Below are 27,597 nucleotides of genomic sequence, written 5' to 3' on the forward strand. Positions count from 1 at the left end.
AGCCTGCTTGAGGGCCCCAACCTCTGGGCCTTTTTCCTACGGTGTTAGAGACCGGCTCTGGGGCCTTGAACACGCTGGGCAAGGGCTCCCCGCTGAACTGCATCCCAGGCCTCAGCCTCTGAAGTCAAGTCCGCAGTCCTGCCACAGAGCTCAGCCACCGCCTCTTAAGGCCAGCGCTGCCTTCAGAATCAGGAAAGACAGTGTTTGCTGCCTCCTGGTGGCCACTAAGAGAATATTCTAAGAGGAAAAACAGCTTGTAAAATAGGGAGTATGGACCTCAAAGCAAAATTAATTAATTAATTAATTGATTGATTGACTGATTGATTAATTAAGGCATGCATGGGACTAAAAAAATACTCCGTGGAGTTGGAGAGATGGCTCAGCATTTAAGTGAGCTTGCTGCTTTTGCAGAGGTTTGATCTCCAGTATCCACATCAGGTGACCCAGAGCTATATGTAATTGCAGTTAGGTGATCTGACGCCCTCTTCTGGCCTCCAAGAGCACCCGCACATGCATGCAGATATACATAAAAAGATAATAAAACAACTCGTTTTTACAAAGGGAAAAAATGCCTCACACAGTTTGTCTTGTTCTGTGAAGGGACACCATCACCCTTATAAAAGAAAAGCATTTAATTGGAGACTTGCTTACAGTTTTAGAGGGTTAGTCCCTGATATCATGGCAGGAAGCAGACAGGCATGGCACTGGAGCAGTAGCTGAGACCTCTGTATTCTGGTCTGCAGGAAGGGAGAGAAAGAGACACCGAGCCTGGCCTAGGCTTTTGAAACCTCAAAGCCCACCCAGTGCCCTGGGACACACCTCCTCCAACAAGGCCACACCTCCTAATCCTTCTAAAACAGTTCCACTAGCTGGTGACTAAGCATTCAAATATGTGAGCCTGTGGGGGCCATTCTCATTCAAACCACCACACTCAGCTTAAAAACACAAACAAGTTTTACCTCAGCCTCCAGGTCCCCAGATCCCACACCATCTCATGCTTCCTTCCAGGAACATTTAACAGCTACACAGTAAAGCACAAGTACACATGCTATGCTGTATCTGGGTTCTTTTCCTTTTTTAATCTGATGTGGTGATGCACGCCTAGAATCCCAGAACTCGGGAGGTAGACACAGAACAGTCAGATCAGTCTTAGGTACATAACAGGTTCTAGCCTGGGCTAGCCTGGGCTGCCTGAGACCCAAACAGTACACAAATGCATAAGAACAATATATCCTGAAGACTGTTCCATATCTACCCTGGACCATTTCATTTTGTTTTTTAATCTTTTTTTTTTGGGGGGGGGTGGTGGTTTCGAGACAGGGTTTCTCTGTGTAGCTTTGCGCCTTTCCTAGAACTCACTCTGTAGACCAGGCTGGCCTCGAACTCACAGAGATCCACCTGCCCCTGCTGGGATTAAAGGCGTGCGCCACCACCGCCCAGCTTGTTTTTTAATCTTATGGTATGTGTATGAGTATTGTGCTTGCATATGTATGTGTAGACCACGTGTATATGCCTGGTGCTTGTGGAGGTCAAAACTGTTGTGAGCTGACATTAAATGCTGGGAATTGACCCCAGCCAATGCTCTTAACTACAGAGTCATCTCTCCAGCCCCTACCCTGGGCTGTGTGGAGCCAGGCTCCAGCAGTGGATGCCCGGATTGTTTTTTTCTTTCTTTCATTAGTGTGTGTGTGTGTGTGTGTGTGTGTGTGTGTGTGTGTGTGTGCATGTACTTGTATCCCACCCCAGTTGTGGAGTTCAGAGGACTACTTCCTGGAGTCTGTTCTCTCCATTATATGGTTCTAGAGATCAGACTCAGACCCCTGGGCTTGGCAGCAAGCACCTTGGCCCACTGAGCCAGCTTACCAGCCCACTTAGGTTGTTTCCAATGCCCGGCTTTTGTAAGTGAAGCTGCATGGTGATCCTTGAACTCAGCACTTTGGGCGATGATTTCTGGCAAGAGCATCTACCAATACTGGAGATCAAACCTAGGGCCTCACACTTGCTAGGCAAGGGCCCTACCACTCAGTTATACCCCCAGCATTTTTTTTCTATGTTTTTATTTAGAGACAAGATCTAACTATATCACCAGGCTGGCCTTGAACCCACTCTAGTCCAGGGAGGATGTCCTGAGTCCCTGGAATGACAGACCTGTGTCATCAGGCCTGGCTACTCACAACATTTCCTGAAGTACGTGTTTCTGTCTCCATTCTACAGACGAACAAACAGACACTCAAAGAGACTAGCTCCCTTACCCAGGCAGATCCAGGCATGACTTATGCTAGGTCACCAGCCCCTCCGTGTAAATTAGACAAAGACATGAGCCGCACTGGGGGGAGGACTTTGCCAGATCAAAATGGGCTGAATTTCTGGGCTTGGTTGATCTGAAGAGTGCCCGGTTTGCCTGATCCTTCATCAAGGCTGTATGCAGTTCCTAGGCCTAAGAGGGTTATGAGTTCAGATCTAGGAGACTGAGGAGAAAGTCACGGGTGTGAATCAGATTTGGACCAGTTATTTGCTTCCATTCTTTGCAGCCTCTGCTGGGAGCCGGGCCTGGGAGCGATGTGGGAGGCAGACAGACAGGGCTCTCACATAACCCAGATTCCAGCCCTGCCGGGACAGGCAGCTTCAAGTGTCCCATGGGACAGAGGGAAGGAGCACAGCAATTCTAGGGTGGCCATTTATAACTTATTTATTATTATGATGGGGTGGGGGTGCTCGAGTGTCCTGTGTGGAGGTCAGAGGACAACTTGAAGAAGTCACTTCTCTCCTTCCACCGTGTGGGACCTGGGCCTGGCCACCAGGCTGTCAGCCTTGACTGTGAGTGCCCTCACAGCTCAGCCACCAGCCCAAAACATTTTTATCAACTGTCCAGGAAGGCTGGTTGATCTTTCTCTTTGTGGGAAATACAATAAAATCCTTGCTAGATGGCAAGCATGCCACACAAAAAAAAAATGCACAAAAGAATGCATAGCATGTCAGGGAGGTAGAGAAAAAAAAATCGTGTTCTGACTAAATGTTCTGATTGTAATAGACTTGTTCTGATTATCATAAACGAGGCTACACAAGCCGTAACCCCAGAATTTGGGAGACTAAGGTAGAAAGACCAAGTTAGAAAATTAGAGACTAAGCTGGGCGGTGGTGGCGCACGCCTTTAATCCCAGCACTTGGGAGGCAGAGGCAGGCGGATCTCTGTGAGTTCAAGGTCAGCCTGGTCTACCAAGTGAGTTCCAGGAAAGGCACAAAGCTACACAGAGAAACCCTGTCTTGAAAAATCAAAAAAAAAAAGAAAGAAAATTAGAGACTAGCCACATGTCTCCTAAAAACAAAACCAAACAAACAAAAAACCCAAAGAAACAACAACAAAAACCCACACGTTTGTAGGTTAGCCTGGGTTTGGCCTTGGGTTCTATTTTCTTGTCCTGTTTGCTGATTTGAGATGAGATTTTAGATAAGATTCTATGGTGATATTTTATTTGTGCTGAAATGCAATTTTATTTGTATGTTAATAAATAACGTTGCCCGGAGATCAGAGCTAAAAGCAAGCCATTTAGCAGAAGTCCAGCAGTGGTGGCACATGCCCTTAATCCCATCACATGGCAGGCAGAGTCTCTGTGTAGTCAAGGACACAGTCAAGCGGTGACCCTAACCTTTAATCCCAATACCAACCATAGAGACCTGGAGGTCTGTATAGACAGGCAGTGACGAGGAAATCTTGTGGTTGGGTTTAGTTGGGTTTAGAGCCAATGAGAAGGTAGAACAGAAAAGCAATAAAAAGACAGGTCACACAGGAGAAGGTCTCTCTCTCTCTCTGAGGGGAAGAGACGGCAGCAGGTGGTAAGCCAAAGGCTAGTGCTCTGACCTCTTGGGCTTTTAACTCGGTATTTGGCTTTGTGTTTCTTATTTAATAAGACCGTTTAGAATTTCATCTACAAGATTCTGTAGCTCAAGCTGTCCTGGAATTCACTATGTAGCTCAGGCTACCCTCAAACCCACAGTGATCCTCCTGTCTCAGCCTCCAAAGTGCTAAAACCACCATGTGCAGCTCCAAAGATCTTATCTATAGAAATTGTTTCTCATTCTAAACAAGTATATGTTTGCACTCAAAAATTATTTTTGTTTACAATTTTATTTTTAAAGATTATTACTATTATTATTATTATTAAGACAAGATTTCTCTGTGTAACCCCAGCTGTCCTGGAACTTGCTTTGAAGACCAGGCTGGCCTGGAACTCACAGAGATCCGGCTGCCTCTGCCTCCAGAATGCTGAGCTTGGGGGCGTCTTTGTGGGGGTGGGGAGAGGGACAGGAGCACTCCCAGAGGAGTCTTGGCTGACCTGAAACTCTCTAATGTAGACCAGACTGGCCTCAATGTCTTTTTTTTTAAGATGTCCCTAAATTGTTGATGAAACTTCAAGCTCCGAAAAAACTTGAACTTCACCTCATCTTATTAACGAATTTCTCACCCTGAACATCGGTTTTTTAAAAAGATCCAAACTCTCTGGATACAGAGACGAGGCCAAAGATGTCTGCCAGTTCTAAGATTCTCTACATCTGTGGCAACTGTTCCAGCCCCCGGCAGCTGTGAGTATGACAGAAAGACAAGGAAGTCCTTTCTCGGAGCTTCTCCAAGTGTTTCCTGCTGTCCTTGGACTCCTTGTCCTGCAAGGTGGCAGGAGACAAAGGGCCAGTGTGCAGATCTGGTGAGCGAGGGGGGTGAAGGCAGGTGCTCTGCAGTTACCTCCGTGCTCCGGGAAGGGAAGAGCAAGGGCTGGGTCAAACCCTGCGCTTGCTGCTGTTTGCAGCTGTCCCTCCCTGGGATGATTAAATGTCAGACTGGGGATGAGGCTCATGGATAGAGGGCTTGTCTAGCACGCAACAAAGCACTAGGTTTAGTGGCCAGCGCCACCTAAAGCCTGGTGTGGAGCCAGCTGGATGACTCCGTGAATACAGGCACCAGCCACCAAGCAGATTACCTGAGTCTGGATCCCCGGTAAGGTGGAAGGATCCACTCCTGAAAGTTGTCTGCTGTCCTCCACACATGGGCCATGTTGTATACATACATGTGTAAATGAACATGCAATGATTTTCAAAAGATTTGTTTTGTTTGAGACAGTGTCTATGTAGCCTTGGTTATCCTGGAACTTGCTTTATAGACCAGGCTGGCCTCTAACTCACGGAGATCTGACTCCCAAGTGCTGGGATTAAAGGCATGCGCCACTATAAAGATTTTAAGAGTGTGTGTGTGTGTGTGTGTGTGTGTGTGTGTGTGTGTGTGTGTGTACATGAGTGCAGAAGGCTAGAGGTGTCATATCCTCCTGGGGCTGGAGTAACTGGAGTCAACCAGTGTGAGTGCCAGGAACCGTACTTGGGTCCCCTGCGAGAGCAGAGCTCACAGCCATCTGTAACTCCAGTTCCAGAGGATCCAACGCCTCCGACCCGCCGAAGCTCACCGCAGAGAGCTGGACGCTGGCATTCATTTATTCAGTGCATATTTATCGAACATGGCAGGGGAGGAGAAGCTTCCTCAGCCTTCCTGGAGTTCCTGACTAGGTCTGAAATAAAGCTGACCAAGACAGATCCACATGATGGAAGCGTAACGAATTTATTTAATCAGTGTTCTATGACAGGTCACTTTAGAAGGAAGGCCTGAAGACCCTGAGTGAGCTCTCCATGTTCATGCTCCCGTTTGATGAAGCAGAAACAGCCATGCAGAATGCAACTGGGCAAGAGTGTGGTCTGATGGAGAGGGTGACAGGGAGGCCCAGCGAGGCCCAGCTCCCTTCTTCCTCCAGGGTGTGATGGGGAGGCCCAGCTCCCTTCTTCCTCCGGGGTGTGAGGCAGGCCCCCTCTGAGATGAAGGTCTTGTAGCCTACTGTTAGAGGGATGAAGGTAGATGAGAGCACCCCTTTCTGGCTGGTTTCTTCCCCAAAAAAGTTGGGGAGTTTGCGGAGGGTCAGATTTGTGAACAGACTTTAGATGGGGGGTGCTAGTTTCTATGACTCACTCTGGGTGTGAGGAATTCTAGTTTCTGTGGTCTGCCTGGAGGGAAAGGGAAGGAAGGGAGTAAGGACAGCAGGAGATGAGTAGGCCTCTTTCCGGTTTTCTTCAGATCCACAGGCAATGCGTGGAGGGCCTTCTGAAGGCCCGGGCACGGCAAACATGGCGCCAGCAGGTCTTGCCCTCTCCACTTGCTAAACCGTTAGATTGCATTCCTAGAGCTGACCACCCAGGCCTGTTCTCTTATTTGGCCACTTCCTTATGTCTAATCCATTCCTGAGGCTGATCACCAAGGTCCAACTATCAAAACGCCAAGGTCCAGCACCAAAGTTCATTATTTGGTTATACTAACATGTCCAGTCAGGACTTACCAACTCATCCTAACAGACATCCTTTTCTCCTTAAAAACCACTCCTGCAGAGACATTTGCTGCTGTCTTTGCCTGATCCAGAGGCAGCTCCCCTGCTTGTCCCCTCCCAGACAAATAAAACCTCCTCTGTGCTGAGAATTTGATGTCTGGACGTTCTGTGCCAACTCTGAGACTCCTTCAACGTGGGCAGGTGCCACGATTTGCAGCACCATGCTCTGAGACCCAGCACCTTCTGGACACCAGCAACTCAGGAGATTGTGGTGATTAGTACTGTCAACTCAACAGATCTAAATCACCTGGGTGATGAGCTGCTGGGCATGCCTTGGGAGGATTATCTTGACTGAGTATATGGAGGCAGGAAGATCTGCCCACTGTGGGTGGCACCATCCCCTGTTAGGACCCTGGACTGTGTACGTGGAAAAAGGGAGCTGAGCAGCAGCTTGGGTTCAGCGCTCTGTTTCCCAGGTGCGGATGTGATGTGGCCAGTTCCTTCCGGTTCCTGCCAACTTCATTCCACCAAGATGGACTGCACCCTTGAACTGAGGGCCAGCACAAACCCTGTCCCCTTTAAATTGCTTTCGTCAGAGTATTTCATCACAGCAATGGGAAAAGAAACTCAGACAGAGATTCACCAGATGCACTTCCCCGGGGATGAAGTTTCCTAGACAGCTAAGGTTCTGGATGGGGAGACACACACACCATAAGCATGCACAGAAATACATAGCAGGGGATTGTGGGTAGAGCCCAGTTGGTAAAGTGTCTGCCTATCATGTATGTATGAAATGTCTTAGGTTCAATCCCCAGCACCATATAAATCATCAGCCTGGGCTATAAAGACTTTGTCTGGGGGCTGCAGAGATGGCTCAGCGGTTAAGAGCACTGGCTGCTCTTCCAGGGGACTCAGGCTCAATTCCCAGCACCCACATGGCAGCTCACAATTGTCTTTGTAACAACAGTTCCAGGGATCTGGCACCCCCCACACAGATAAGTATGCAGGCAAAACACCTATGCACATAAAATAAATCTTAAAAAAAAAAAAAAAGGCTTCGTCTGAAGAGAAATGGAAACTGAGGTGACTAGAGATGTTGCTCTGTAGGTGGAGTATTTGCTTAGCTCAGAAAGCCCTAATCCCTTGCAGATGTGGTGGTACACTCTGAGATGGCAAAAACATCAGAGAAGTTCAAGTCCTGCCTAGGCTTCATAAGACCCTGCCTCCAGCGCCTCCCCCCAACTCCCAAAAGTGCCTGTGAATGGCGATCTGACTCTAAATCAATTGGGCAAACGCAGTTTGGGTTTTATTTCATTAACAATTTTAATAATAAAAGAAAGAAAGAGGGCCAGGCGCATCTCGTGCCAGATTTTGTTTTGGCACTATACACACATATCCCCTCCTGTGGCTTATGGGTTGCCGCAGAGAATGACACGTCGCAGTGAACGCTGGGTTCAGGAGAAAAACCGACTGAAATGAGGTCACTGTGGTTCTCCAAGGTGAATCTAGATCCCTCCCCAAGGCCACAGGCTCGCGGAACTGGATTCGCCGGTTCCTCCGTCTCAGATGATCTTTAACTCTCCCGGGCGCGGGCTCGCCAGAGAGGGCACCAGTAGTCACTTCCCAGGCTGGCCGCCAGGGACGACTGAGGGCAACTGGCTGGGCATTCCTGGGACCTACCCAAGGCGACCCGCAGAGGATGAAAAGACGCGGGTGAAAGAACGGAGTATTTCGCGTTGCTGATCCCTGAACCCCCGCCCCAAAAGAGCCAGACTCCGTCACAACCCCAGTTTGGGGAATGAGACCCTCTCACTTTGTTACCACCCTTCGGGCTTCCCCGGTGCGGGTTGTGTGCTTTGAGATAGGATATTCCCCATCGGCCTTCCACTGCTGATCTCCTGCCTCGGCCTGACAAGTGCCGGCGTTATGACGCGGAGAGCACGCCCAGCTCCTCATCACCATGTGGGCTAGACAGCTGGCCTTTCTCTCCAGTGCTGGTCACACAACCATCGAAATGCAATGAGCTCTTGCTTCGCGGGTTTGCAAGCTGACGGCAGGAGGAAGCACCGGGTGCAAGCTCTCTGACCCTTGGGTGATTACAGGCATACTCACTACCTGGCTTCCGGGTTTGAGGAATGGATTCATGGGGGAAAAATACGTAGCCCCTGGCTGGGCGCAGTGACGCACTGCTTTAATCTCGGCACTTGGAAGGCAGAGATCAAGGGATCTCGAGTTCCGGGCCGGCCTGGTCTACAGAGCGATTTCCAGGGCAGCATCGTGAAACTCGTCCCACAGGGGGAAACAACGCTAAGACCCATGCCTGGGGCACTAAAGCACTCAACAAACGCTAGCTTAACCTCGTCACTTTCGCTTTGGCCACGGGGCCCAGTCGCCCTTTTAAGGGACACGGCCACTTCCCCCACTTGGGCGGAAGTACCCCCGAGGGCTCCGGAAGTGACTTCAGAGCCCTTCAGAAACATGGCCCCGGAGCGTTGTCCCGGAAGCGGTCACGGGTCTCTGCGTGACGCTGACCGAGTGAGAGCGTCCCGCGGTGTTTCTATGGTGCCGCCCGCAACCCCCAGGCTCTCCGCTTCCTTTCCCGCCTGAACGCCGGGAGCTGCGAGGCCGCCGGCGGACCCCACCCGCGAAGCGGCCGGGCGCCCGGGGGGAAAGGGTTTGGCCAGGAGGTGGCGCTCTGGGCGGCCCCGCCCGCGTCTCGATGGTGCCCGGCGCTCCAGCGCCCCGTCCCGACTCCTCCGGGCGGACGCGGCCCCTTTAACCGGCCGTGGGCGGGGCCGAGGAGTTCCCGCGAGAGCGGTGGGGGGCCGGGGGGCGGCGCCGAGGCCGGGGGGCCCGTGGCGGATGGAGCCCGCGATGGAGCCGGAGACGCTGGAGGCGCGAATCAGTGAGTGTCCGGGAGGGGCGCGGGCCGGACCGGAACCGGAACCGGGGGCGCGAGGTTGGCCCCTTTCCCCCGCGGGGCGGGGTCCGCGCGCCCCCTCCTCACGCCCCGGCCCCCGGGCCCAGGAGGGGCGGCGCCCCAGTTCGCCGCTCGGACCCTGGCAGCTGCGCAGCCGGGCTGGGGGCGGGCGCCGCCCACCCACCCGGGGACCGGGCCGCCGAGAGCGACCCCCAAACCCCGAGGGCCCCGACTGCTGCACCCAAGAGCAGCCCCTCGAGTCCTGCCTCTGAGGGACCCCCCACTAGCTCAAGGCCTGAGACTTTTCACCCTGTGCTCGCAGCTAGTCCCCGGGTCCAGGGACGAGCGGACTCCTGGCCCCTCTCCCCCTGCTCTGGCCAGGCTGGGAGAAACTCCCAGTGCTTAAGCTCGGAAGGGTCCCGTCTCAGACTCCATAAAAGAGACCCAAGTTCGCTGTCACTACACCCAGCCCAGCCTCCCTCCACATCCCAGATGGCTTTCCCAGCCCCTCCTGAGCTTCCTCCCAAGGCCTCTGCCCTTGCTTCCTGTCTCCTTAGAAACAGCTTCCTACAGCTCTGGCTTCCAAGCCCCCAGCCCCTCCCTCAGCTCTCCCTGTCCCACCCTGCTGAAGATCCTTGGCTTTGCCAACCCCATTCTTTAGACTCTGCCCCCTGGGAGCCGCAGGCTGCCTCTTCTGGTCCATCTAGGGACAGGTCTCTCCCAAGGCCTTTCTGGATGGGGCTATCAGCTGAACCTCTTGGCCTCAGGTACACCAAGGACCCTGTGCGGGGTGATGTGGGAAGTCATGACCAGCACCTTGGAAGCCGGTCTGGAACAGAGTTGAACCAGGAGACTGATTCCAAACCACACATCATCTGGGGGAATGTAGGAGAGTCAGCCTGGCAGTGGGGGAGGGGAGGGTGGGAGAAGACACTGGCTGTGGACTTTTGATACCACAGCTTCACAGGTCTCAGGAGGTTAGAGGTAAAGGGTAGCTTCTAGGGAGGACCATAGATGCTTTCACCATCAGAAGAGTCACACCCCGTTGTGAAACACCCCTCTTCACGTACTCTCCCCTGCCACCTGCCAGGGGAGATGCTCCCCCAGGTGGAGGCTGGGGAAAAGGGAGGGGGCCTGTCTCCTCCAGCTCTAAGATCCTTAGTTTGCCGAATGCTGGGGAGAAGCTGGTCTGGGCAGTCAGAGTTTCCTTTTCCCTGGCTTCTGACTCCACATTGACTGCCTCCACCCTCACTGGAGCTCACATGCTTTTGACACTTCGAAGGACTTCCTGTTTTAGCCCTTTCCCCAGCTGTCCCCTTTCCAGTGTTCAGTCCTTGGCCATTGTGGGGGACAGTAAATGTGCAGCCTTCCCCAAGGAAGCAGGAGATGTCCCTGGTGTTGCTGGGGGCTCACTGGTGACTTCTGTTCCTCTCAAGGACTGGAGGGTCCCCGCAAGACTTGTGGGATAGATTTGTACCAAGATAATGCTTCTTCAGCCCTCTGCCCAGCCATATTGCCTCTGAGCCCCTAGGAGAGAGCAGCCTAACCCAGGACCTCCCATTCTTTCTGCCCGCTCTGCCCTTCTTTGCAGCCAGCCCTTCTGGGATCGCTAATCTGAGTCGTCAGCGCTGCTTTGTTTAGGCCAGTGAGCTTCAGGAGAGCAGGGCTTTTGTCCACCACTGTATTTTTTAAAAATAAATATGGATCGTGTGGATGGCTGCCAGGCACTAGGGTGTCTAGGCCCCCAGGAAAAGCATAGATCCCCAGCTGGGCAGGTGCCACGTACTGGGCCCTAGCCTCCTCCGGTCTACAGATCTTTCACAGCCCCACCTCTTGGGCTGTGGCCCTCTGCACCCCCAGCATGGGCAGAAGTGTTGGGCACCATGGGGACATTGCAGCCTCACCACGCACGAAGCATTTGTCATCCGACCTGTGATTGGTTCACTCTACAAGTGGGGAAATGGGGGTTCAGGGAGGCTGTATTGCATACTAGATCTCCACTTGGCCAGTGTTGGGGGCTCGAGAAGGGGATTGTCTGGTATTATCGACCACGTCCTCTTTGCTATTACTCATTCCTGCATTCCAACTTCCCCGGCCTCATCCTGCCTTCCACTGCTCCCTCATCCATCCATCCATCCTCTCACACACTGAGGGGAGATCGCTGTGTTCACGATGGCAGAGGTCACAGTAGCACTATGTAATAGTCCGCTCGGGCCCACAGCAAAGAACAGTCAGGGGCACAGCCACTGCCACCCTGGGCAGAAGCGAGGGACCAGAGAGGACCTCAGAAGAGGTATTCCTGAGCCACTCCCCGGGGACAAGGTCGGCATGACTAGGCCTGAGGTCCAGGGTACAAAATTTCCCAGGCTCATGTCCTCAGCTGGGCAGATGAGCCCTCAGCCTGGTTAACTCCTTCCAGACTTAGCTGGAATGTTACCTCCTCTGGGCAGCTGCCCTGGCCCCAGGCTGACCCAAGTCTGCTGCTCTAGGTTCCTATGGTTTCTTGGCCACTCACCCTTTCTTGAGAGCCTGCTTTTCTTGGCCCACTGCCCAGCTTGTAGTTCTTCAAGGACCAGGACCCTGACCTTTCCCTTACCCCTAAATCTCCTGAGTACAGATTCCAGGAGAATGGGGATGCTGTTCTCGAGAACAGACTCAGAGATGGTAAAGTCAGCATGGTGGGTACAACCATGGAAGGTGGTCCCTGGCTGTCGTCTCTGGAGGTGGGGCCCTCGGGTGGACAGGCAGGGTAAGCAGCAGCCATGTGTGCTTCTGCCCATTGACTGGGCTGGAATGCCGGGGCTCAGGCCTGGGGCTGTCCGGCCAGAAGTGGAGGGAAGCCTCTCCCATGTGTGCAGTCCCTCCTGACTTCGCCAGGTGCAGGGAAGAGTAAGGAGAGGCAGAAACGCCACTAGCCCATACTGACTCCCTCTGCTCCTGCAGACAGAGCCACAAATCCCCTGAACAAGGAGCTGAACTGGGCCAGCATCAACGCTTTCTGCGAACAGCTCAACGAAGACTTTGAGGGGTAGGTGGCTCCACTTGGCTGACACACGCAGCGGAACATGGTGTCCCGTCACACACGCTCCAGAACCTGGTCCTGGGCGGGCTAGAGACCCGGTTTCCATTCTCAGTGCACCCACAGTTAACAAAGACAGTGGCACTTTTTGCTGGAGGCTACACATAGGCCACCCTCTCTGAAGCTCACCAGGACACTGCAGTCCTGAGCTCGGTCAGATCTCACCCTACTATGTGGCTGATGGTTTATTGGGGCCTCCTAGAGGGCAGACTACACCCTCCCCAAAGGTCCTTCGTGTACCTGGAATGCTTGTCCCAAATGCACATGTGGGCCGTCCCTAGAAGTGACTCCCCGAGGGCTTGGACTCCCAGGCTCCTTGGTGCTGCTGGATCGCAGGGACGAGTCACAGGGTGTTTCTCCTCCACCCTCCTTCCCGGGACAGGTGCTTCCAGCAGCCCTTGGTTTGGGGTTCACGGGCTCTGGGGCCAACGAATCCCACCTCAGATTAGCCTTGGGCAAGCCGTTTGCCGCTCTGACCCTCGCTCTCCTCAGTGGTAGCCTGGCTCTGCCAGTGCTGCACGTGTGGGGGTTACTGGGTGTCCTGCCACTGAGGAGAGCAAGGAGCGGGGCTGCTGGGGGTCACCTTGCATGGCCTTAGCACCCAGGCTGCAGTCACCAGTCCTTACCATCCCGTGTGCAAGCCAGAGACACAGCTGCTTTTGCTTCTGGTGGTGAGGAATTAGAACTCAGGCCTCCCTCACCCATGCTAGGCAGGTGCTCTGTCAGTAAGCAACATCTCCAGGCCTGTGTCGTAGTTCTCAAAGCCGAAGGGGGCTAAGTGTATACCTCTTGAAGGTCCCTGCCTGCACTGGGTGCCTGGCACTGGCTGTCACCATCCCAGGTCCTGTTTGATCTGGAGAGAGGTGGGCCTTTGTATGTGCTTCGCAGGGCCAATAGAGGGCTGAAGTGCCGCAGTCTGGGGTAGTGACTGTCTCTTTGAGTGACCATGTCAGCCATGACTGTCCCTTCTCTCCAGGCCTTCACTCGCCACCCGCTTGCTGGCCCACAAGATCCAGTCCCCGCAGGAGTGGGAGGCCATCCAGGCCTTGACGGTAAGAAAAGATCCTGGGGTTCTGTGAGTGACCAGGTGATCCAGTATACAGGTCTGGGCCAGCCTTGAAGGTTCCCAACAGCAGCCACTGGACTAGCCTTCTGTCACAGCTGGGCCTCTGATGGTGGTGGGAGGGATTCTCCACTTCAGCTGCCCAATGGACACCTCCCCGGGATACATGTTAAACACAGTCAGGGCCCTCAGCATACATGGTTTGGAGTCTGTGTTTGTAAAGCTCCCAGGTTCTCTGCAAGGGCTAGACACGCCACACGGGAGCTGCAGACCCTGGCCAGCACCGTCCTCTTCAGTGAGAGCTAGGCTCAGGATTGAGGTTTCTTGGCTATGCCAGGAGCAAAAGAGGTGGGTTGCTGTCTGTGCCTCTGTGCACAGCCCACATACTAGCGACCTTGGGACAAGATTGTCCAAGGTCAGGGGGAAATTGCTCTAAGTAACCATACATGTTCCAACACGTCAGTTTTGGTCGGGGGTTTCTTCCTCAAGTATGCAAGGTCTTGTGACCTCACGAGTTTGGGAAAGGCCAGAGTAGTGCCAAATAGTTTTGTTTCTTAAGATTATTTATTTATTGTATTTATACAGTATTCTGCCTGCATGTATGCCTGCAGGCCAGAAGAGGGTACCAGATCTCACTATAGATGGTTGTGAGCCACCATGTGGTGGCTGGGGATTGAACTCAGGACCTCTGGAAGAGCAGGCAGTGCTCTTAAGCTCTGAGCCATCTCTCCAGCCCGCCAAATTGTTTTTTAAAAGAAGAAAAATAAGCCAGGTGGTGGTAATACACACCTTTAATCCCAGCACTCGGGAGGCAGAGGCAGGCAGATCTCTGTGAGTTCGTGGCCAGCCTGGTCTACAGAGTGAGTTCCAGGACAGCCAGGGCTACACAGTGAAACCATGTTTTAAAAAAATTTAAAAATATGAAAAGAAGAAGAAGAAAAATAGTAAAAAGGCCATGTACACGTGATACATGGCCTAGGCCAGAGAGGAACCTGTAGTCATACTGCAGCTTGAACAGTGCTGCTCAGGGGAAGACCCCTGACTCAGTGCTCTGGGGGGTGATGAGCAATCCCAGAGACCTTTGAGTCTCTGCACCTTGTGCCCTCAAGGGTCATTGCCTTCCTCTGGGCCCTGGCAAGGTCAGGAGCTCCCTGACTGCTTCCTTCCCCAGGTTCTGGAAGCATGCATGAAGAGCTGCGGCAAGCGGTTCCACGATGAGGTGGGCAAGTTCCGCTTCCTGAACGAGCTCATCAAGGTCGTGTCTCCCAAGGTGCGTCCTGGCCAAGGCCCAGAAGGCTGGGTCTGATGGGTTGTAGATAAAGGATCCCTAGGCCCTCCCTGTTGGAAATTTAGCACAGATCCTTCTCCAGGGCCCGGCTGAGTCAGGAAAGCATGGTAGCAGAGGAACCATCTAGTATGCCGGGAGAGCTGATCCCAGGTCACACACATGCTTTCATTGGGTGTGCCCGGCCTAGGTTGCCTAGGTGTCTGACATTCCTCCCTGTCTCCATCACCTAGATGTGGTTTCTGTGAGCCTCAGCATCCAAAGCCACAAACCTGAGTCAGTTATGTTAGCAGATGGGCCACACCCTGGCTACCGACCTTTGGCCTGAGAAGTCCTCCCAGATTGGGTACATATTCGATGCCCAGCCCCCTGCCCTTCCTCTGAGCAGAACTCTGAGTGGGCTGTGCAGCTCCATGTCTCCCAGGAGAGAACTGTGCAGTGGAAGTCTCTTGGCCTAGTTGGATGCTGGAAATGATGTGTGGGGTCTGATGCACACCAGCCCTTCCTCCTCACCTGGAGCCCTAGGTTCCTTGCTGGGGTCACAAGGTTAAGTTCTGTGTGCTCTGAGCTCGGGGCCTCCAAGGTCCGCCTGCCCACAATGAGGAAACTGAGTCACAGACAATGGGCACAGCCATTGGGTAGTCCAGCTAAGAACTGAGCTCAGTTTACACCAGGCTGCAGGGCATCTTGGACTTTGGAGGCTTAGGACTCGAGTGAGCGGGGCTGAGCAGCCTCCGATTTGAACTCCCTTTCTGTATGTCTCTGAAGTACTTGGGCTCCCGGACGTCAGAGAAGGTGAAGAATAAGATCTTGGAGCTGCTGTACAGCTGGACGGTCGGCCTGCCTGAGGAGGTGAAGATTTCAGAAGCCTACCAGATGCTGAAGAAGCAGGGTGAGCCTCCACCCGTGGGGTGGCAGGGACCAGTAACATGCCCGGCCTGCAGCTCAGGCTCCAGCAGTCTCAGGGTTCTCTGCCAGCAAGGCCACGGGTCTCTCCTTAGTGTCTCAAGAACACACAGCCAGTGGGGCCTCTCTGTGGCTGTGTCTAAGGCTAGCTTGGGTATAAAAAAAAAAAAAAAAAAAAGATGGTATGGGGTCAAGCTTACCTTCAGAGGGTGGCGACAAAACGCAGATGCCCTCCCAGGGCTCAGTTGGCAGAATGCTTGCCTAACATGCATGAGCTCCGGGTTCCGTCCCGAAGAGCGAGGACTCCAGGTACGGTGGTGACACCTAGAACCCCAGCACTGAGGAAGAGGGCTAGGGGATCTGGAGTTGAAGGGCCACCCTTGGCTACAGAGTGAGTTCAAAAGGATTACATGGTAGCCTTTCTCAACAAATATGTATGGAAGCCGGAGAGAGCGTTCAGCAGTTCAGAACCCTTGCTGCTCTTCTGAAGGGCCCAGGTTTGGTTTCCTGTACTCCTGAAGTGGCTCACAACACTGGTAACTCCAGCTCTAGGGGATTTGATGCTTTTGACCTCCACATGTGTATACCCACATGGAGACACAGCCACCACACATAAAAAATTTTCAAAAATAAAAAACCTATTATTTATATTAATATAGTATGTATATATTAATATATATTGGATTCAAACCATCTCTGATGGAGTTCACTGTGCAGGTCAGAAGTAGTTTAATCCCAGTACTCAGGAGGCAGAGGCAGGCGTATCTCTGGGAGTTCCAGGCCAGCCTGGTCTACAGAGTGAGTTACAGGGCTACACAGAGAAACCCTGTCTCTAGAACCAAAACAAACAAAAATGTAGTCCCATCCATCAAAGTCCAAAGCTGGTGAGCTGACCTCCCTTTTGTAAAGCCTTTCCAGCCACACGAATGGCCAGGCCCCTCCCCCAAGGACCTCTAACTGCCAGGTTCCACACACAGAACGCTAACTGCCCTAAGTGCTGGACCCTGCCCCTACCCTACAGAGTAAAAAACCCAATCTCTGGACATGAAATCCCACCAATCTCCATCCTGGAAAGCTCCATCCTGAAGAGTTCTACCCACTCCCCAAGAAACTTTATGAGCTCTGTGTCTACTGGAGCAGAGCAGACTGAACAGGACACAGGGCTCATATCTGCCCGAGCAGAGGCATTCACCCTCCTGGTTTTCCCTTCAATAAATCTCTTGTGAGGTTTGTTGTGTGGTGTGACTTTGGGGTATTCTTTGGCTCCTGGCTGCCAAGAAACCTTTGCATCCGAGCTGTTATACTTACATTGGTACTGTGACTTGGATAGACACCCATGCTTACACCCTTGACCTTGCCACCCTATTCTCATATGCCCCTCCTGCTACCTCCTGACAGTCTTCTTAACCCTGTCTTCCCAGGGATTGTGAAGTCTGACCCCAAGCTTCCAGAAGATGCCATCTTCTCCCTCCCGCCTCCACGGCCCAAGAATGTGATCTTTGAAGATGAGGAGAAGTCCAAGGTAAGAGCAGATCATGCCCAGTGTGATCCCTGTGGAGCTGGCTGTGGGAGGAAGCAGTACTTAGCTCCTGCTGAATACACTGACCCCATGCCAGCGTCCGTATTCAGTAAGCACAATTCACGACCCAGGGTTGCGTGAGGAGCCGCACAGCTTTATGTCTTTGTATATTAGTTGACTTGCTTTTGGTTGTAGAAGCATTTCCAAGGCTACCACTGTGGTTTCTGGTGTGTCCGCCTGGAAGTTCCAAAAGCCACAGTGCTCTGGGGAGGGAGGGCTGTGTGCTGAGGACATCCTCCTGCTGTGCTCTGTGAGGAGTGTGTACGCTGTCTCGCTTATCTGAACGGACACCCATCAGATGTCAGTCAGTTTTCACCACTTTGCCTAGAGCTTTAGTGTTCTGCCCAGGCCCCCCACACAGTCAGAGGGTCAGGATTAGAGATTTGGGCGTGGTGCTGCCCTCAGCCCTCCGTCACTTCCTTGTCTCTGCAGATGCTGGCCCGCCTGCTGAAAAGCTCACACCCAGAGGACCTCCGGGCTGCCAACAAGCTCATCAAGGAGATGGTGCAGGAGGTGATGGCTGGCCTGGGTTACAGGGTAGAAGGGATGGATGTGAAGCTAGGACACCAAGCGGGAGCATGTGTGCGTGCGTGCGTGCGTGCGTGCGTGCATGTGTGCATGTGTGTATTGCCACAGCAAAGAACCAACAGGTGCTAGGAGGCTGTTTATCAGGAAGAACTGCCCAGTGTCTGAGTGAACCTGCTATTCATGAATTCTTGAGGGGCTAGTATTTGTTAGTGATGAGGCCAAGAATTGGTGGCATATACCTGTAATACTGAAACTCTGGAGGCTGGGGCAGGAGAATTGTGGGGTTGAGGCTATCAAGACCCTGTCTCAGACAAAAAAAAAAAAAAAAAATTGGAACCAGGCGGTGGTGGCGCACACCTTTAATCCCAGCACTTGAGAGGCAGAAGCAGGTGGATCTCTGTGAGTTCGAGGCCAGCCTGGTCTACAGAGAGAGTTCCAGGACAGCCAGGGCTACATAGAGAAACCCTGTCTTTTTTTTTTTTTTTTTAAGATTTATTTATTTATTATGTATACAGTGTTCTGCATGTATCCCTGCAGGCCAGAAGAGGGCACCAGATCTCATTTACAGATGGTTGAGAGCCACCAACCATGTGGTTGCTGGGAATTGAACTCAGGACCTCTGGAAGAACAGTCAGTGCTCTTAACCTCTGAGCCATCTCTCCAGGCCCAAAACCCTGTCTTGAAAAAGAAAAGAAAAGAAAGAAGGGGGAAAGGGAAAGAGGAAAGGAAAGAAGAAAGAAAGAAATGTGGGAGCCAGCAAGATGACTCAATAGTTATAGATGGGTGCTGCCACCCTGAGCTAGGTCCCTGAGGACCCACATGGCAGAAGGAAAGAATCAACTCTGACCAGTTGTCCTTACTTCCACGTGCACACTAGGGCACATGTGCACACACACACACACACACACACACACACGTCAGTAAATACAAACACTCTGAAGAAGTACTTTGGGACTATATTGAGGCAACAGCTTAGTGGTAGAACACTTTTCCAACATGCGTGATCTCGTGATATCCATCCTCAGCACCCCCCAAAACAAATTGAACCCTAAAGTATTTTTTAAATATGTATGTAAGTATGTGTGTATGTATATAGCTGTGCACACACACAGCAAAACACAGGTGTTAATGTATGATTAGTGTGTAAGTTAATATACGTTGGAAGTTAGACGGACGTTTAATAAGGCAAATCATCAAAAAACACATTCAGGCCGGGCGGTGGTGGCGCACGCCTTTAATCCCAGCACTCGGGAGGCAGAGGCAGGCGGATCTCTATGAGTTCGAGGCCAGCCTGGGCTACCAAGTGAGCTCCAGGAAAGGCGCAAAGCTACACAGAGAAACCTGTCTCGAAAAACAAAAAAACAAAAAAAAAAAAAACAAAACAAAAAAAAAAAACACATTCAGGCTGGGCGGTGGTGGTGCACGCCTTTAATCTCAGCACTCGGGAGGCAGAGCCAGGCGGATCTCTGTTTGTTCAAGGCCAGCCTGGGCTACCAAGTGAGTTCCAGGAAAGGTGCAAAGCTACACAGAGAAACCCTGTCTCAAAAAACCAAAAAAAAAAAAAAAAAAAAAAAACCACATTCAGGACTGGTGTGTGCTAGTGCACGCCTTTAATCTTAGCACTTGGGAAGCAGAGGCAGGTGGATCTCTGTGAGTTCAAGGTCTACATAGTTCCAAGACAGTCTGGGCTATGTAGAGAGAGAGACTCAAACCAAAATTTTTTAAGAAGTATTCAGGATGTGGCAAGGTGGCTCACACCTCTAATCTCAACACTGGAGAGGCCAGGACAGGAAGATGGCCTTGACTTGACTTCCAGGCCAGCCTGAGCTACACAATAAAACTTTGCCACAAACCAAGGCACTTAATAGCACAAACAGAAGAGGCTGGACTACACACTCTCTAGGCTCAGGATTGGCAGTAGGGAAATCAAGGGTCAAGGCCACAAGGCAGATGCCTCTGAAGCAGGAGACAGCCCTGCCTGTACCCCAGGTGACTGCCCCCTGCAGCCCTGTGTATCTAGATCATCAAGTGATTTTTTTTTTCTTTGAAAATATAGACTTCAAGCCAGGCGGTAGTGGCGCACGCCTTTAATCCCAGCACTTGGGAGGCAGAGCCAGGCGGATCTCTGTGAGTTTGAGGCCAGCGTGGTCTACAGAGTAGTTCCACGATAGCCAGGGTTACACAGAGAAACTCTGTCTTTGAAAACAGAACGAAAATGTAGACTTCTACATGAAATCTCCCAACTCACTAATGATAGCAGCATAGAATTTTCCAGATGTTTTAAAAGTGTGTGCCTCACAGAAACTGCTAGTTCATTCTTCCTCAGTGGCAAGATCTAGTCATGCAGGTTGGTCAAGCTAAGCCTGGGTCCCAGATGGCCTGGCAGGGGCTACTCTTCAGTTCCCTGCTGCAGGAGAGGGCGTGTCACAGGCCTGGATGGCTTCTGTTCAGGACTGTGTTAGAGGGCCAGGCCTTGTGAGACGGCCCTGAGCATGCCCACCTCCTGCAGTGGAGAGACACTAGGAAACAGAATGGGCTGCAGAGTGGATTACCTCCTTCAGCTACCTTTAAAGGCCAGCAGCCCCCACACTTGCCGGGCACCTACAGATACAAGGAGGGACAGCGTACCTTGTTTCTAGGTTGTGAGTGCTGACCAAGAACGCTTCCCTCTCACTGTCAAGTGTGGGGACGTCGTCTTCAAGAGACAGACACAGGGAGGGCAAGAACGGCACAGGACCATAGCCATGAGTCTAGAAACTCTTGGGGTGATCTCGGGCCACCCCTGGGTCCGAGACTCTGGCAGGAGAGTAAGAAGGGGGACACATGGTGGTAGACTGCTTCTTGGACAGAGGACCTGTCCCTGAGTGGCAAGCTCTCAGCAGGACTTGGCCACACAGAGCTGAAGTCATGCCCATCCAGCTCTCTTCCCGCCTCATCCCAGCTCCGGGCCAGTGGCAGGCCTGAGACAGCCTCTGCCGTTTGCTGCCCACAGGACCAGAAGCGGATGGAGAAGATCTCAAAGCGGGTGAATGCCATCGGGGAGGTGAACAACAGCGTGAAGCTGCTGACAGAGATGGTGATGAGCCACAGCCAGGGAGCCACCGCCAGCAGCAGTGAGGACCTCATGAAGGTGGGCCTGCTCCTGGCCGCTCCCAGCCTGGCCCCAAACCCCCAGAGGACCCTTGTCCACTCACCCTGTCCCCCTAGGAACTGTACCAGCGCTGTGAGCGCATGCGGCCCACACTCTTCCGATTGGCCAGTGACACAGAAGACAATGACGAGGCTTTAGGTGAGTCCCCGGCTGCTGGGATCAGGCCCAGCCCTGTCCCGCCACCTCCTCCCTCAGGCCCTGATAGACACCGGCCGCAGTTGGAAGGAGCCACCAGGAGGGGGCCCCCTGTCCCCAGCCTTGACCTGAGAAGGCTTCAGAGACCGCTATGGCGGACTCCATGCACAAGGTCCTGAGCAGGCATCTCCTGCCCAGGAGGAGGAGCTCGCCCCATTTCCCAGCGGGGGTTCAACAAGCGAATGCCTGGCTCAGGTCTCAGAGCACCAGGGTGGCAGATCATCCCATCTCATCCACTCAGGCCCTCTGTCCCCTCCCTGTCTCACTCTCCTCCCTGCCTGGCCGTCCCCTGGATGTTCTGAGTACATTTCCACCTCCAAGTTTCTATGCCTGCTCGGCTGTCTGCACCCCACAGATGCAGTAGGGTGGGGGCCCTTCCCCTTCATATACTCTTTGGAGCCGGGCGGTGGTGGTGCACACCTTTAATCCAGCGCTTGGGAGGCAGAGGCAGGCGGATCTCAGTCAGTTGAGGTCAGCCTGGTTTACAAATCGAGTTCCAGGGCAGCCAAGACTGTTGCACAGAGAAACAACTGTCTTAAAAAAAAAAAAAAAAAAAAAAAAATCCTGCGTGAATGACATTTGGGGTTGGGGATTTAGCTCAGTGGTAGAGCACTCCTGGGTTCGGTCCTCAGTTTGGGGGGGGGCGGGGCTTTGGGGTGGATGTGGGAGGCTCTTCTCCCCTATCCAGAGGCCCCATCCTTTAACTGGCCTCTCCCCTCCTTCCTGTTCCAGCTGAGATCCTGCAGGCTAACGACAATCTCACCCAGGTGATCAACCTGTACAAGCAGCTGGTCCGGGGTGAGGAGGTCAATGGCGACGCCACAGCCAGCTCCATTCCTGGTGAGAAGAGCAGGAGTGCTGTGGGGGGCCCGGAGTGCAGGGCGGCATGGCGTGACCTTCAGCGTGACCTTGGCCCCTTAAGACCATGAAGGTCCCGAGGACGGAGTGAGGCATCCTGTGGGAAGCCTAAAGCTGTTGGGGAAGGAAGCCCAAGTTTGTCCCGGAGCAGAAGGAAGGAGGTTTTTCTTTGATCTGGTGTATCTGACTCCAGATGTGCGGAGCTGGATCCTAGCCTAGGCCTGATTGGACTACCAGAGACAGGGAAAGGGCTTTAGACACAGACCTGCAGACCACTCAGGGAAAACGGCAGCGTGGTATGTGGGCTGGGGCACAGGAGAGGCGTGGTGAGTGGGAGAGTGGAGGACCTCTGAGAGGTGTGAGAGCAGAAGTGATCTCCTAGGGCTGTCCCAGGGGACACCTCGGCTGTCGTAGTTGGTATCACTGTTCAGTCACACTGACGCCACATTCCTGACATGTCCCTCACCCTAAAGCTGATTGCATTCTAAACACAAGTACCGTCCGTCCATCTGTCTGCTAAAGAAAGGGCCAGGAGGCCTGGGGTGCGGAGTGGAGGAGGGAGAACCCCTGAGGTTCGGAGTGGCCCCCAGGACTTGCCCAACTCTCCTTTCCACTCAGGGAGTACCTCAGCCCTGCTGGACCTCTCAGGCCTGGACCTCCCTCCCTCGGGCACCACATACCCAGCCACGCCCACCCACCCTGGCAACCAGAGCAGTCCAGAGCAGCCCAGTGCCTCGGTGTCCCTGCTGGATGACGAGCTCATGTCTCTGGGTAAGGGAGAGGATGGGGCAGGGGCAGCCTGCGGGCACCAGCTCTGCCTTCCCTGTCCTGGGTGAAGCCGGGGCTCCTGGCGACTCCAGGTCGGCCTGGCGGAGGCGGGGGATTGCTGGAGTGTGGCTGTGCTGGGGAGGATCGGCAGCTTCTCCCAACAGGAAGGACAGGCTTTAGTAAGATCACTGGAGTGAGGAACACTGAAAGTGTAAGCAGTGAACACTGTTTTCCTTAGGCTTGGTGGGTGGGTGGGTGGGTTCTTTTGTTTTTGTTTTTTAAAGACAGGGTTACTCTGTGTAACAGCCCTGGCTGTCCTGGAACTCACTCTGTAGACCAGGCTGGCCTCCAACTCAGAGATCCACCCGCCTCTGCCTCCCAGTGCTGGAACTAAAGGCGTGCACCACCACACACACAGCCTTCTCTGTGGTCTTTTTTTTTTTTTTTCTTTGTGTGCAGGCTTTATTTGAAATATTTTTTTCAAGAACCATCACTACTCCTCAGGACAAGGGCAAGGATCACCCTCTGCAGAACCTTGGGAACTGCACACACAACTGTGCAGAGGCAACGTCTCAGCTGCAGCTGGGGGCTGCCCTGGGGTGGAGGGGTGGGGTGCAGGTTCAGGCAAGGAGAGGGCGTCAACTTCAGCTGCCACCGGGGTAGTATCTCGTGGTCCTAGACAGTAGGCTGTCTTTGGGAAGTCTGAGTACACGGGAATTCCATTATCTGGCTACACCCCTGGCTGAGGTGCCATCCAATCGATGTCACTCAAGTCCTGGCCAGCCCAACTCTAGCGGCAAAGAGTCCCAAATTGAGGAGCCAGCCTCCTACGTTGTCCAGAACCCCGGGGGCCTCGCTGGCCGAGCCGGAGGCGCTCACCGTCACCCCACTAGAAGCCATAACAGCACCGAGCCCCTCCCTCTGGGGTCTTAAAGGACCACCATAGGGAGAGCTGACAGTTGCTGGTTCCCTCCCTGCTGGAGAGCACCTGCTGAAAACGGGTCTCTCATCTTCTCTAAGTCAAATACAGGGGAAGCTTGGCTGAGGTGTTCAGGACAGACAGGGCTCATGCTGGTTTCCTGCCAGCCAGGGCCACTCCTCAGGGCCCTCCAGCGCCAATCAGTTGGCCTTATTGGCTAATGCCAGTCTTCAGTCTACCTGATCCACCTTGCCGTGGTCCACATGGACACAGGTTCACCCAGGATAGCACTTGCCCAGAGATGCTCACCTGGACCTGTGAGCTCAGGCTCTCCTCTCCTCCTCACGACCTCAGCTCCCACTCTTAGCTGCTGAGGGGCAGAGGTGAAAGTTCCAACTTCTGCCCATAAGTTGGCTTCTGTGGGGCCTTGCCGGGAAGAGAGGAAGCAAGTGTGGGCTGCAGAATGGCTGTTGGGACAATGGTTTCTATTTTTGCTCTGCCACTGGTTCCCTCTGAGAAGTGTGGGTTTTATTCGTGAGCCTCTGAGAAAGGGAAGAATCCAGGGATCCCCAAGCCAGTGCATGGCTAGCTTTTAGCTTACCTGGCCAACCCTGTCTTGCTTTCTCCACAGGCCTAAGTGACCCCACACCACCTTGCCCCAGCTCCGACAGTGTGGGATGGAACAGCTTCCAGGTAAGAAGCTGGTTAAGATGCTGAAGCTGGTTCAGCCTACGACAGACCCAGGGGTGGGGCGGCTGGGGCCAGGAGCCTGAGAGGTGAGGGCCAGGGTGTGGGCGAGGCTCTCGGAGCAGGGCAATTCCACCCTCGGGGAGAGCCCCACAGTCTCTTCTAACCTCACAGAGGTGCCTGGGCCTCAGCCTGTGGTCCCCCAATAGGACCACAGCCATGCCTTCAAGGTTAAGCTCAGGGGGCTCTTCTTCCCTTCAAGGTGACTTGGGGGTCCCCTGAGCATGCAGCTCCAGCCAGGCCCAGTGTTCCGCCTCACGACCAAGTGGTCTGTTGTCCTCTCTGCTTCAGCCGTCTCCGCTGTCCCCTGCGGGGAGGGGAGGGCCGCGGGCCGGTGTGACCAGAGCACTGTAGTCTCACCCCGTCTCCTTCGCCCACAGTCCTCAGATGGCGCTGAACCCTCGGTCCCCCCTCCAGCCCAGGCCCCCAGCGTGGACTGCCGACCCCCAGCACAGGCACCCCCACCAACCAGCAGCGGCCTGGACGACCTGGACCTCTTGGGGAAGACCCTCCTGCAACAGGCACTGCCCCCGGAAGCCCAGCAAGTGCGGTGGTGAGGGCTGCTATTGCCAGGGCCCCGTCCCCACCAGCCAGCAGGGGATCGTCCATCACTGCAGCTCCTGGGAGCCCAGCATGTTGGCTCGCCCACTGTGACAAGGGCTTCACACCACACAGTTGATGAGAATGGGGCACGGTGGTGCCCACCAACATGCCCCCTGGGGGGGGTCAGCACGGGAGGATGCCCAAGGCTAGAGCCACTGACCTGCAGGCACAGAGCTAGCTGGGAGCCCAGTCCTTCCCGGGTCCTGACAAGAGCACCCGGAAATGATTTGCTAATGCACTGTTCCCATTAAGGGAGAAGCAGCAGCCAGCCCCCCGGCTCACTCTCCGTGACCTGCAGAGTAAGGGCAGCTGCAGCTCGCCCAGTCCAGGAGCCACCAGCCTCCTCCACAACACGTCCCCAGAGCCCCCTGGGCCTCCACCACAGCCAGCACCCACCGAGCTCTCCTTAGCCAACATCACTGTGCCCCTGGAGTCCATCAAACCCAGTGAGTGGGAGAGGTGGGGTGGGAGGGCCAAGCCAGGTCAGCTCTTGTCCCCAGGGCCTGCCACTGCTGACTCCCAACGCAACCCTGCACAAGGGCTCCCCATCCTACAGTGATGCAAGGCTGCTCTCTGATCTCTGAGTCACACCCGAGGGGACTTTTTTTGTTTTTTGTTTTTTCAAGACAGGGTTTCTCTGTGTAGCTTTGGAGCCTGTCCTGGAACTCACTTTGTAGTCCAGGCTGGCCTCAAACTCACAGAGATCCACCTGGCTCTGCCTCCCCAATGGACTCTGACCCCCTCCTTCATAGAGAAGGCAGGGGCCAGAACTAGAAGGTTCTGTAAGATTATAAAACCAAGCCTCAAAGAAAGATCCAGACCTGGGCCCTGGGCGTTTCTCACTGAGCAGTTAGTTGGTAGCGCTGCCCGACTCGGCCTGAGCCAACGACGACTAGCCAGGCTGCACTGACGTTCTCAGGAGCTGTGACCCAGGGCAGCACCCCTTCCCCATCCTCCTTTCCAGGAGAACTGACCCTGAGCCCTTGACTCCAGCCTGGGAGAGAACCTGGCTGTGACCTGGCTCTAGGGTGGGTGTCCGGCCTCCACCATCTGATCCCACTGCGCCTTCGGGCCGTGGAGGCCAGACCCTGGGTGAGAGGCGGGTAGGTATGTCCTGGCTCCACCCACTCGTCACCCTCAACTCTTCTCCCCACAGGCAGCATCCTGCCGGTGACAGTTTATGACCAGCATGGCTTCCGCGTCCTCTTCCACTTTGCTCGGGACCCACTGCCAGGGCGCTCTGACGTGCTGGTGGTGGTGGTCTCCATGCTGAGCACTGCCCCCCAGCCCATCCGCAACATTGTTTTCCAGTCGGCTGTCCCTAAGGTGACAGGGCAGACCAGACGGGTCTTCCTCCCTGAGACTCGATGGGCAGCTAGCTGGCTGGCCATGGTCAGGGGACAGGATCTCCCTCACTGGGGAGCTGGGGGAGGGGCAGTGGGAAGCCAGAGGAGAGATCCCTAAGACCTGGGAGGGAGCTGGGTCCTCACCGGTGGCCGCCTGACCAGCTAGCCGTACATCTCCTGCCCTCAGGTCATGAAGGTGAGGCTGCAGCCTCCTTCGGGCACAGAGCTACCGGCATTTAACCCCATCGTCCACCCCTCAGCCATCACCCAGGTCCTGCTCCTTGCTAACCCCCAGAAGGTGAGGGCCCAGCTGTGACAGGGCAGTGCCCCGGGATGGTGCTGACCTCTTTCCTGCTCTAACCCTTGTTTCTGCCATTTGTGCCCCAGGAGAAGGTTCGCCTTCGCTACAAGCTCATCTTCACCATGGGCGACCAGACCTACAACGAGATGGGAGATGTGGATCAGTTCCCCCCTCCAGAAACCTGGGGGAGCCTCTAGGACAGGGGGGCTGGAGAGAGGAGGGCAACAGGACCCAGTCCTGCTCAGCCTGGGCTTCTCTCCTTCCTGTGACCCCCAGTGACTTCCCTCTCCCTAGGCCTCTTCTCCTGCTGAGCCAAACCCGGCAGGAGGCTGGGCCTGGGTTTGCCATAGCTGCTGGGATCCCCGTCACCAGTGGGAGCCTGGAACAGGGAGGGGCTGTGTGCCCTGGAAAGACTCTCGGGAGTGAGGGAAGAAGCATGGCTGTTAGGCCCAGCTCTGACCCCAGCCTGAGGTGGGGTCTTCCCCACCTGTCTTTTATGCCTTACGGAAAGGCCCAGCCATAACTTGGAGGCCATGCTGGAGCTGGGACCAGCCCGGGCCTCCTCTGTGGGACCCAGTGACTGGGGTAATGCCCACGCCCTAGCTGTTTGCACTTGGTGTGTGGTTTGGCTCTTTGCTTTGCTTTTGGAATGGCCCTGTGGTCACAGAGCTGAAGGAGCTCCACTCAGCTCCTGTCCCTCTGGAGGCCTCCCTCTGCTCTCAGGCCTCCTGCAGGGCCATGGGAACTTGAAAGCAAAGCCAGAGGACATGCCCTCCTGGAGGGCCATGGAACTCCCAGAGTTCCATGCTTCATTCATCAGCTTCTGCTGGGGCCTCCTGTGAGCACCTCACATCTGCCCACCCGTCTGTGGTCAAAAGTAGGGTCTGTGTGGGTGACAGCGGGAGTATTTATGAAATAAAATGACCTTTTCCTGGAGCAGCCAGCCGTTCTTGTGAGATTGAGGGAGGCAGGGGAGATCCAGGAATTGGGGGC

The 27,597-nt window shown here is 54.1% G+C and overlaps 1 protein-coding gene and 1 pseudogene across 2 annotated transcripts; one reads left to right on the plus strand and one right to left on the minus strand.

Moving 5' to 3' along the window:
* The first annotated feature begins 8,812 nt into the window (after positions 1-8,812).
* Gga1 (golgi associated, gamma adaptin ear containing, ARF binding protein 1) lies at positions 8,813-27,543 on the plus strand. 2 transcript variants are annotated; one of them, XM_037197657.1, is made up of 18 exons: positions 8,813-9,261; positions 12,220-12,304; positions 13,332-13,407; positions 14,590-14,688; positions 15,472-15,595; positions 17,031-17,131; positions 17,621-17,701; positions 20,709-20,846; positions 20,924-21,005; positions 21,795-21,902; positions 22,539-22,691; positions 24,239-24,300; positions 24,557-24,622; positions 24,735-24,907; positions 25,210-25,403; positions 26,114-26,283; positions 26,491-26,601; positions 26,691-27,543. In XM_037197657.1, the coding sequence occupies exons 1-18, from the start codon at positions 9,219-9,221 to the stop codon at positions 26,799-26,801; spliced, it is 1,977 nt and encodes a 658-aa protein (XP_037053552.1). In that variant the 5' UTR covers positions 8,813-9,218; the 3' UTR covers positions 26,802-27,543. The 2 variants fall into 2 exon arrangements, with proteins under 2 accessions (XP_037053552.1, XP_028726937.1); XM_028871104.2 differs by lacking the exon at positions 24,557-24,622 and having other exon boundaries at positions 8,814-9,261.
* Positions 23,136-23,886, minus strand: LOC114694239 (annotated as a pseudogene).
* Positions 27,544-27,597: the final 54 nt, after the last annotated feature.

This window comes from Peromyscus leucopus, chromosome 20 (genome assembly GCF_004664715.2).
Source record: "Peromyscus leucopus breed LL Stock chromosome 20, UCI_PerLeu_2.1, whole genome shotgun sequence".
In the NCBI taxonomy this organism is placed as follows: Eukaryota; Metazoa; Chordata; class Mammalia; order Rodentia; family Cricetidae; genus Peromyscus; species Peromyscus leucopus.